Consider the following 12,137-nt stretch of genomic DNA (forward strand, 5'->3'; position numbering starts at 1 on the left):
AATCATTCAAAACAGAGAGAGAGGGGAGGGGGAGGGGAGGTATTGGTATTGCCTAGTTCTTCTTGACCAAAAGTTATTAGCATTAGTGAAATTTGTCTGACAGAAGATGATGTAGTTATTGGAACAGAATGAGAGGGGGGGTTGCAGTTTTCAGGGGGAAGAGAGAGAGAACAGGATGTTGGAGGGGTATTGCAAATAACAGCATATGAACAGCAGCCAAAAAGAGTAGAAATTCAAGAAGAGATCAGTGCATCAGGAGAAGTGCATTTTAGGCCCCTCTAGTGTGTGACATAGAGGCCAACAAAATACACAGTCAGTGTTGCTGCTTTAGGCCATAAGATCTTGGTATGGAATCTTGGTACATCTTTTGATATGGAATACCATCCATATCAAAAGATGATACAGATGATATTCATCAGCAAATAAGATCAGTGAGAGGAGTGGGGGAGGGAAATTATTACAGAGATGGGAAAGGGAATAGAATTTATTATCATTGAGACCTGCATAGAGTCAAAAGACATCATGTGAGTTCTATATTCTTATGCAAAAAGATCACCAAACCATGCTTAAATTCATTCACAGTTTCTGTACTTACTACACTTTCAAGAAATGCATTCCACTCACCAACTCTCCATACAAAGAACCTGCTGCTCACACCCTTCTTATACAGCTTCCAGAGATGGTCTCTTGTTCTACCCACATCTCCCTCTACTCTATGAAGTCTTCATTATACAAATTATGGAAACAACTACCAAGTTAAAGTAAAACTTCAGTTTAATATAAACCAAAATAATCATATGACATTTCGGCCTTCACATTAAGGTCATCATCTGAAGTATACACATATAGACAAAGAAACAAGCCTGCACGGTGTGATCAAGTTACATTAATTTGGTCAACCATTAAATCTACTGGCCTGACCTCAGGTGAAAAAAAACCTTACTACATCAATGCTAAAGTCCTGTTGTTATTTATTTGGCTATAAAAAATAAATTAAGCTTGAGAGCAACATGCTCTCATATAATTACTCATATAAGTACACATATAAATTAGAACAAAACACTATGAATGGTGGCCAATAAGAACTGAAATTTCAGCTGCCTATTCAAATATCATTAACATAAAGATTATACAGGGTGTCCCAAAATTCACGCAAGAAGTAATTTTGATAGAAAACACAGCTTTTTAATTAAAAATTGTAATTTCTTATTGATTCATGAAGTATACAATATAGGATTATGCATGGAATAGCATATCGGGTAAATGGCCTCCACGGCTTTGCTGGCACATATGCACTCTTTTGTCGAAATTTTCCATGACCATCTGAATGTGGCTGAATTTCGTTGATACAGCACTCAGTTTCCTCCTTCAAGGCGTGGGTGGTCATGGGCTTGTTGGCATAAACCTTAGACTTCAAAAAACCCCAAAGAAAAAAAAGTCCAACGGCGTTAAGTCACGTGATCTGGGTGGCCAATTCTGATCACCAAAACCAAAACGGGAAATTACACGACCAGGAAATGACTCATGCAGTAACTGAATTGTTTCTCGGGCTGTATGGCATGTGGCACCATCTTGTTGAAACCACATGTCGTCCACATCCATATCTTGCAATTTAGGCACAAAAAACTGGATTATCATGTCGCGATAGCGAGCACCATTAATCGTTATTGCCTTACCAGCCGCATTTTCGAAGAAGAATAGACCAATGATGCCTCCAGCCCAAAATCCGCACCAAACAGTGACATGTTGTGGATGCATTTGTTTCTCGACAATCACTTTTTGAACCCCAAATGCACAATTTTGTCGATTAACGAAGCCATCAAGATGAAAATGAGCCTCATCGTTGAAGATGATTTTGTTTGAAAAATAAGCATCCACTTGTTGTTGTTCCATAATCCATTCAACGAACTCTCTTCGCTGTGTGTGTGTGGTTAGTAGGCTTCAGTTCTTGAGTCAATCGAACTTTGTAAGCATAAAGATGCAAATCTTTTGTGAGAATACGCTGTAGAGAGCTTCTCGAAATGCCCAATTCAAGACCACAGTGATGAATTTTAATGTTCCTGGACTCTCAGCAACACTCTCACGAACTGCTTCGATGTTTTCTGTTGAACGACTTGTTGAAGGACGGCCAGAGTGTATAAGATCACTAATTGATAGAGTTTCCTTGAATTTTTTAATTAATCCTTTTAAATAATCTTTTCAGAATAAGTGATTTAACTTCATCAGTTGATGAAGTTAAATCACTATTCCGACCATATTTTGTACGAAAATTGCGAACTGTAGCTGCCAAACCATTATTTTTAAAATATTGCTCAACAATGAAAATGCGTTGTTCTTTCGTGTAGCCTCCATTTTTAATAACCCTGAAGTGTCAGCTGTCACGCTGTCTTTTTTTTCTCACCGCACAAATGGCGCTAAATTTAAATCTTGCGTGAATTTTGGGACACCCTGTACAATAATGGTCCCAAAACCATCATCATTATATGTTTTGGTTTAAGCCAATAAGAATACAATTTGGTTGACTAAATCCCAAATTGCCAGCCCATCCTTATTCGTTCAGTATTCAGGTAGATACCTAACAGGGTGCACCACAAGAAGGTGAGGATTGAACATTAGGTCAGAAGCTCTGGTCGGTTCTTCACATTCCTTTAAAGGCTATGTGGAGGCTCTGCAAGTTCCCCTAAGTAAATTGAATAATGTTGTAATAGATATGGTATGAAAATCAGCAATAACAAGACAAAGACAATGAAAATAGGCAGAAGCATTGAAAATATCAACTGCATTGTGAATGGAGAACCTATAGAACAAGTGAATCATTTCAACTACTTCAGCATAATTTTTAGTGAAGATGGTAAATTAAATATGGAAATAGACAACATAATCAACAAAGCTGGTATGGTAGGAAGTCAATTGAATAAATTTATATGGAATAAGAGAGAAATTAGCCAAAAAACTAAATTAGCTGTATACAAGACAGTGTTCAAACCAATTTTAACTCATGGATCTGATAGCTGGGTCAGAAGTAAAGCACTTGACCAGAGACTGCAGATACGAGAGTCCTGAGAAAGATTACAGGCATGAACAGATGGTATCAATGGCAATATCATATTAAAAACGAGGATATTAGGAAAGAATTTGACATTGTCAGCATCCAGTAATGCATTAACAGAGGTAATCTCATGTGGTATGGTCACTTAAACAGAATGGGAGAGGAAAGATTAGCAAAACAAGTGTTCTCTGCCAGGTTGGCAGGAAAAAGACCCAGAGGAAGACCAAGATATAGGTGGATTGATACGGTACAAAGTGCCTTAGATGATAGAAATATAAGATCTGATAATGTTGGAGTCTTGACAAGTAACAGACCGATTTGGAGGAAAATTGTAGATAGGAAGTCAGTAATGATGTAAATTTTTCATGTAGTACTATCATATCCTGTACACGTATTGAGGGTGTGTATATATATATATATATATATATATATATATATATCAGGAGTTTGATGATGATCCCTGCTGCATTCTTCTAATGACTTTCCTCCTTTGGGATTCCCCCCCCCTCCCACCCTTACACAACCTATCCTACAGCCAATCACCTATTCAACTCATAAGTCTCTTTTAATCCTACTGTTTCGATTTAGCTATGAACTTGTCATGTGGCAATTTGTCAAAGGCCTCTGGAAAATCCAGGTTTACCACTGTATATGTGTTTCTCTTTTGAAGTGAGTAGACTGTAGACTGCTAAAATGTCCTCCCATGTTGACCACCATCATAGAATTCTGAATCCTAGTCCTCACAAACCTCTCTAAAATACATTAACAACAGATTAGCCTATAATTTGTAGCATCTGTCTTATCATCCTGACCCTCCCCCCCTCCACCTATTGTGAAGTGGAATAATTTTTTCTGTTCCTGTTTCAAGACTCATGCTAAAATGCCTGCCAAGGATGCTGTTAATTTTATAAAGCATTCCTTCAAGACACACTGTTCTATATGGTGAAGTCCTGTTGCCTTATTAACATCAAATTTACTTAATACCTCCTGCTCATTCACCATCAGATCCTCCTCCACCACATCCTGTACACTCCAGCTTCTTGTGATGTTGCCTTCATGTGTGATGAAATAACCTGATAAACTGCTCATTGAATACCTGAACTATATCCTCTGCATCAGTTACCAATCTGTCCCTCATCAACTAACATCATTCGTTCATAGTCATTCTATGGAACATCTCCTTGACTCTTTTCATTATTTTAAAAATTCCAGAATTCCCATCTTTTCCAAACCTGGGCTTATTCTGAGTACAAATCATATATAACTTTACTGTCCCTCCAAGCTATGTTAGCTCTTATTAATACTTTTAATGTATAATATTTGATACTTGATCTTAAAACTTTTAAGATAGATCGCATACAGATAATTGTATGGTATTCTGCTATCCATTGAAAATTAGTTTCTTTTACCTTTTTTTTTCCCTTTCATTTTTATTCTAAATTATTGTTAAAAGTAAAACACACACACATATATGTGTGTGTGTGTGTGTGTGTGTGTGTGTATGTATATATATATATATATATATATATATATTTTTTTTTTTTTCATTTTCAGATTACAACACTTCTAGATGAAATTCAGATTTATGAGAGTAGAGGTGTAGAATTCAAGAAACAAATTGCAGAAGTCACAAGTCATTTGAAGCAAATGAAAAACTTGTATGAAGCCTCCTGCAGTGATCGCTACATGTACAGCAAGTATTTCAAGGAGGCACAAGTATGATTCTACTTTGGAATTTTGACTTTGTATTATCACAGTAAGGTTACTTAACTTATGGACTAATTTTCTTTCTTTTTCTTTTTTAATGCACTGAACCTTCATATTATTATTATTATTATTATCTGACTTCCATGGAGTCAGAGGCTCATCATGGGAGGTATTCACACTATTGCACACAATGCTCATCCAAGCTTAAACTGATTCAGTGTTTACATTCACAACACATTCAGGCAATGTATTCCACTCACCAACTCTTCATGCAAAGAACTTTTCCTCACTCATCTGCTCACACCCTTCTTATACAATTTCCAGCCATAGCCTCTTGTTCTACCCCCCCCCCCCCTCCCATTCTGTGAAAAATCTCTTCCATGTCAACCTGATAACAATCCCTGACTAGTTTATGTCTCAATCATATCGCCCCTTTTCCTCCTATTCACGAGGCTTTGCAACTAAAAATTGTCTTCACAACTTGTGCAGTGTGGCTCCTGAATTTCAGGTCCTTGTCCACCATCACTCCCAGATCTCTCATCTCCTCTACTTTAAAGTTTCCCTGCCAAGTGTATACTTTGTATCCCATTGTTGCGTACCAAATCTCAGAACCTTACACTTTGCAACATTGAACTGATAGTTCCACTTACCTGCTCATTCATGCAAAATATTCAAGTCCTCCTGTAAGGCCATAACATCCACTTGTTTCTGCATTGCTTTCCCCAATTTCGCACCATATGCAAACTGCTGAATATCACTAGTTAATCCCATCCCAATATCGTTAACATACAAATTGAACAACAGTGGTCCCAAAACCGACCCCTGCAGTACACCACTAATGACTTCCTCTTTTGGGATACTGCACCCCTGATATACAACTTTCTGATACCTATCTGACAGCCACTCATTAATCCAACTCAGAAGAATCCCATCTGTTTCAATTTATTTAACAAATTGTCATATGGCAGTCCATGAAAGCTTTAGCATAATCCAAGTACACCACTGCATATGCATCTCTCCTGTCCAAGTTTTTGTCACATTGTTATAGTACATAAGTAAGTTAATAAAACATGATATCACTTTAACAAACTCATCCTGATAACCACAGAGAATACTGCCATTATCAACCCCATTTCTGTATCCTACTTCTCACCAATCTCTCCACCACAGTACCTTCACCATAACTCCAGATATATACAGATTGGCCTATAATTTGAAGCTACAGTCTTATCACCACCTTTATGCAGTGGAACAATTTTGCCCTCCTTGGAAACTGTGTTGTTGTAAGACTTTATTAAATAGGCATGCCAATGCTACTGCCATTTCCTAGAACATTTCCTCCTTAAGATGCATGATGACAAATCCTATTGTCTTTATTGACATCAAGGTTATTTATTTCCTCAAATACCTCTTGCTCACTCACCATTAGCTTTGATCTTATAAGCTATCTGAAGTCTGTATATACAAACTGTCAAACAATATATGAAAAAAGTATGAACTGATCTAGCAGCTGCATCTGCAATCTCATTTCCTTAAATTCCAATATAGCTGGGAATCTAGTACAACCAAATATCAAAATTAAGAATCTTCATTTTATGAAAAAGTTGTAAAACCTTACAAAGCACTCGATGTGGATTGTACACAGGGGAGAAGACGGCCTGTAAAAAGTCAATGAGTCCATAAATTACACTTTTGGTATTGTTCTTCTTTTAATATGCACAAGCTAAAGCTGAATTGCCTGCAACTCTGCTGTCAATTATACTGCAATTAAGTGTATCTGGTGGGATATATATTAATGTCAGAAAACACACAGGAAATCTATCTAAGTTCTCAGATCTTGAATCATTAGTATAGATGGGCAAAAAATCAGAGTAGGCTGCTCTGTGTGCATTAAGCAATTGCAGGTAGACAAATGATGGAGTATTAACTTCTTTAGTTGACAAAGTAAAAGGTTATGGGATGTAGTGCATGTTGGAATGTGCATGTTGATGTATGGAATGTTGTTATGTTCAGTATATGTAATGTTGTCAATGTTCAGTATATGTAATGTTGTCAATGTTCATGCCAATAGCTTCCATAATCTCTGTAACATCCATAGGGATTTGCAGCAGTCTGATGTATTTGATATTGTGTTTCCCAATTCAGAAAAAAGATTCTAGTCCATGTTGATACTCTGGAAGAGACTTTATTTTTAGGCATAGTTAAGAGACAACAGTTTTCATCTAAGCACTAAAGAAGGTTATTATTATTATTATTATCCCAGGACCCCATTGAGTCAAAGATTCATGGAATTTTGGGATACTTCAACATAAAATATTTGAATGGGCAATGTGTGAAAAGCACCAGTAGCTCCAATCAGTAAGTTGTACATATAGATGCAATATCCCAGAAGAGGAACGACACTAGTGGTGTGCCTCAAGGGTCCATTTTAGTTGCATTGCTGTTTAACTTGTATGTTAATGATGTTTGGAAAGTTTGAATTGGAATGTTCAGTTGTTTGCAGATAATGCAAAATTGGAAGAACTATGAAGAGCAGAGCGGATGTTATAGCCTTACAAGAGGACTTAAAAAGACTGAGTGAATGGGCATGGGAGTAAGGTAGCCAGTTCAATGTTGCAAAGTGCAACATTTTAAAATTTGCAAAACAAAGATGGGGATGTAGAGTATACACTCAATGGGAATATATTGGAGGAGGTGTAGAAAATAAGAGATCTGGGCTGATAGTGGATAATTTAAAGGCCAAGTTGCTAAAATTGTGAGACAGCACAATGGATTCTGGCAGGACATGGAGGACACTAGCTTATAGAGGAAGGAAATTTTAATTTCTTTGTATAAGCCCTTGATTAGGCCATATATGTACTACTATACACAAATTTAGTCACCTGGTTTTCAAAAGGATGAGGAGTTACTAGAAAGGGCCCAGAGTCAGTTGACTAAGATGGTTTCTAGTCTTTGGAATGCTGAATATGAAAAATGGTAGAGAAAATGAAATTTGCAGACTTAGTGGATAGAAGAAGGAGAGGGAATATTATAGAGATATATAGATTGGTAAAGGGCTTTTATCACATTAATGTGGAAGAGGTTTTTCATAGAATGGTTAGAGATGAGGGGATTTAATTTCCATGAGAAGCAGGTTTTTTGCATGGAGAGTGGTGAATGATTGGAATATATTGTCCGAGAGCATGGTGACTGCAGAGAATGCAAATGCATTTAAGGCACACTATAATGAGCCATGTGTGTGTGTGTGTGTGACAGAGGAAACTCCAACAATCAGTATTTGACTCCATGGTAGTTTGATGTTGATAATAATAATAAATGTATTTTTTACACTTTATGTGAATCCCTTTTTTGTTTACAATCTTTTATAACTTTATGTGATAAAAGATTGTAAACCAATGATATGTACTATGCCAGGGGTTACCAACTCCTTTCTTCTTATCTCTCTCTCTCTCTACATGTCAGGGGTACCTTCTTATCATAGTAGCAATACAATGTGCAGTTTTTGCAACACTTGCAATGTGCTCTCTGAACTTTAGTCTGCTGTCTACTATTACCCCAAGATCCCAAATCTCATCCACCTCCTGAAGCATAGCTTTGCCAATTCAGTATCTCTGCATCCCAAAGTGTAGTAGCACCTTGCATTTATTAATATTAAAACTACAATTACACTCAATTTTGTCATTTGTAACAGCATTTGTCCAAATCTTGCTGTACAGAATAAACATCAGCAATACTCCTGATAATTCTACCTAACTTTGCATCATTAGCAGCACTTGAAGATCATCCAGTAGGGGCCCAAGAACAGAAAGAGAGCCCAAGAACCAGTTGAGTGTCCAAAACCACTTAGCCACCTCGCTGGTCACCTTCCTTTTCTGAGAAGTGCTCCATCACACACACAACTTGCTGGTATCATTCAGAAAGCCCATCCATCTATCCAATCAGTTATTCAGTTACATCTTCTACAGCTTATATGTCAATTTGTCATGTGATAATTTATCTGATGACTTTGCACTCAAGAATATCATTTTATATGATTCACCTTTCTTATAGTATAGAACAATTTTATCTTATTTTCTTACGCCTATTACAAATACATATATATATATATACGAGAGTGGTCTAAAAAGTTCTCAGCCTCAACCATAGATGGCAACACTATCCGGCAAGATTCTTTTTTTTTTCTAAGTTGGTACATCTGTCATAAGCATCCATTTGAAATTGCAAGTCATTCTATCAAGTCAACTCGAAAAATTTCTTTAAAAATAAAAATTATGACAGTTTTTAAGTAAAATTTTTATACAGGCATCAACCACTAGGATCATAACTGCCTTTTTAGTCCTTCCATTCTTTGGTTTAGCAAAAGATATAAAATACCTAGTTGACAAAAGAAATTTTATTTCGTATCGACCAATAGTGAACTAAAGTGCAATGGCTCCTTTTAAAAGAATGAAATATGATGCGAGTTTTAAGTGCAAAGTGATTAAATTTGCAAAAGAAAATACTGTGTTGCTGTATGTCAGTTTGGAGTAAACAAAAAACTAGTTTGCGATTGGAGAAAAAATGAAACTTTAATAATGAAAATGCCAAAAAATAAGTGCTCATTACAGAAAGGAATTTGTAAGTGGCCTATTCTGGAAAATAATGTTGCGGATTGGGTTCGAGAAAATCGCCAAAATGGACTCATTCTAACAAGAAATAATATTCGTTTATTTGCTTTAAAGTGGGGCAAAGCAAATAAAAAGGACAGCGAAAACTTCAAAGCTACAGTGAGTTGGTGTAGCTGATTTATTAAAGGAAAAATTTAGTGCTTCTACTAAAAACGAAAATCATACAGAAGCTGCCAAAGGATTTGGATGATAAGTTATTAAGTTTTCAAAGATTTATAATTGCTAAAAGAAAGCAAAAAATTATTTATTGTCTCAAATCGGAAATATGGATGAAACTCCAGTTATGTTTGACATGATCGGGAATAGAATAGTAGAATTGAAAGGAAGTAAAACTATTTCTTTAAAAACAACTGGACACACGAAAAAATCTGTTTCACAGTTGTACTTGCTTGTATGGCTGATGGTACTAAATTAAAGGTGCATTAAAAAATCCAAACAGTCTTTTAGTGTGGGACATGTTCAAATCCCATTTAATGGAGAGCACAAAATCTTTATTAGGAGAGAATAATACCAATATGGCAGTGATTCCAAGTGGGTTAACTTCACTAGTGCAACTTGGATGTTTGTATAAACAAACCATTTAAAGCCAGTTTACGAAAACAGTGGAATGCATGGATGCAAGAAGGAGAGAAAAGTTACACAAAAGGAGGACAAATGCAACATGCGTCTTTAGTAACTATGTGTGAATGGGTAGTGAAAGCATGGGATGAAATAAAACCATATACAGTAATAAAATCTTTTAAAAACTCTGCTATATCTAACAAATTAGATGGCTCGGAAGATGATTTTGTTTACAATAATGAAGAAATTGATGCTAAACCTGATGGAGAAAACGAATACAATTTATATGACGATATACCGGAAGAAATTACAAGAGTACAATGAACTTTTTATTCATTCAGACAGTGAAAATTAAATTTTAATTATGTAGTTACCTACCTATTTTCTTTTGTAAATAAATAATTATATAACATGTAAATAATTTTTTCTGTAAATAAATTTGATATAAGTTGAAATATTTTTACTTATTTATCCTTTTGTATCTTCTTCTTCTTCTTCTTCGCGTTATTCCCGCTTCCTATGCAGGGTCCGCGTGTTATTTAGATGCGACTACTTGTTAGTACTACTCCCAACCGACCCGTCGCCTGGTCTGCCGCTGGGGGGGGGATATATTTTTGACTGTAGAGGTGTATGTTCACGGGGCCGGTTTGCCTGTTTGCGGGATGAAAAATGCCAGATAAACTGGCGGAAAAAACCCTACTGACCGCGCCCAAGACCCGCTAACTTGGCTATGCCTGAGGAAGATCCTCAAATTCCTCACGTCTACAACGGGAATCGAACTTGGGACACTCCTTCCCCAGTCATATGGTTGCGAGGCGCAAAGCCACTAGGCTAACCACGTGGTCACTTATTTATCCTTTTGTATATTGCTAATAAATTTAACAGAGTATGATACGTACTAGATTTTTTCTTGGAAAGTAATCAGTTTTTGACCCGGCGTATAAGTTGACCTAAAAAATTTAGTACTTGTTTTCAATGCTGAAAAGTCGACTTATACGCTGGAATATATGGTGTGTGTGTGTGTGTGTGTGTGTGTGTGTGTGTGTGTGTGTGTGTGCGCACACTTTTTTTTTACTGTTACATGAAAAATTTAATTAACATTGACATTACATGACATAGTATGCTTTTTTTTTTTTTCCAGGACAGTGCAGCAGAACAAAAAGAAAAAGTCAATATTTTAAACCACTACATAGATCAACTAAAGGAAGATATCAGAGAGCGTAATGAAGAAACAGCTGGATTAGAAATGCAAATAAAACAACTTATTGATCAGAGCAGAGAGATAAAAGAAGACTTACAAAAGCAAATTGATATGACAATAAAAACTAAAACTGAATTAGAGCATCAAGAACAACAGTCTCGAAGACTTGAACGTATCTGTGTGGAACGGGAAAAGGAATGTGCACTTACACAAAGGAAACTAACAGAGGTCTGATATAATTTAAGTCTTAGTCTTCTTTTCATTTTAAATGGAATCAAGTTGTTTGATTACTATACCTATTGATGATATCTTGCTAAAGACTCTTTAGATATACCATCCATGAATGCCTTCTTGCTAACATTTTAGTATCAATATTTATAAGAGCTACTCACACTATTTATGGTATTTATTTTGTTATTGTAATTAAATTTCCTCTGTTGAACTAAATCACAAATTATATAAATTATTACACATAATTAATGTTTTGAGAAATTTATATGAAAAGTGATAAGGCATGGCTGATCTCATATTTTCTAGGAATTGTTTTATTAAGATGATATTGTGCTAAAAATTTCCAAACCTCATATTTCTAACTCATAATTCACTAACTTCCTATAAGGTTGCTCATTACTTTCCTTGCTTTGGTAGATAGTTTTCTCTGCTCAGATTTCCCTACCAATGTACGAATACCCCCATGGCTTTGCACTTTCATCCACTTTCTTCCTCTTGGATATAAATGATCTGCTCTCAGTGACTTGAAATGCAAATTACACTTTTTCCACAGAACTGATACTTATTTTTATTTTGTATCTTCAATTTTTCATACTCACTTGGCAATCAACCCTACTTTTTCATCACCCAGAGGTAAATGTGAGTGACATATCACCACATATTTTTAACGAATATGTAAAACAATTAACTATGCCCTTGACCTGATTATTTAATGAAAAGC

General features: G+C 35.9%; 1 protein-coding gene across 1 annotated transcript in view; it reads left to right on the forward strand.

Annotated features, from left to right (window-relative positions):
* LOC150110373 (cilia- and flagella-associated protein 58-like) overlaps positions 1-12,137 on the forward strand; it is a 133,573-nt gene that overhangs the window by 88,180 nt on the left and 33,256 nt on the right. The window contains exons 8-9 of the mRNA XM_090396969.1: positions 4,604-4,765; positions 11,126-11,413. Coding sequence (XP_090253095.1) covers positions 4,604-4,765; positions 11,126-11,413 — 450 coding nt within the window. The remainder of the gene's footprint in view (positions 1-4,603; positions 4,766-11,125; positions 11,414-12,137) is intronic.

This window comes from Typopeltis vanoorti, chromosome 1, assembly GCF_054136105.1.
Source record: "Typopeltis vanoorti isolate ZY-2024b chromosome 1, IOZ_Tvanoo_1.0, whole genome shotgun sequence".
In the NCBI taxonomy this organism is placed as follows: Eukaryota; Metazoa; Arthropoda; class Arachnida; order Uropygi; family Thelyphonidae; genus Typopeltis; species Typopeltis vanoorti.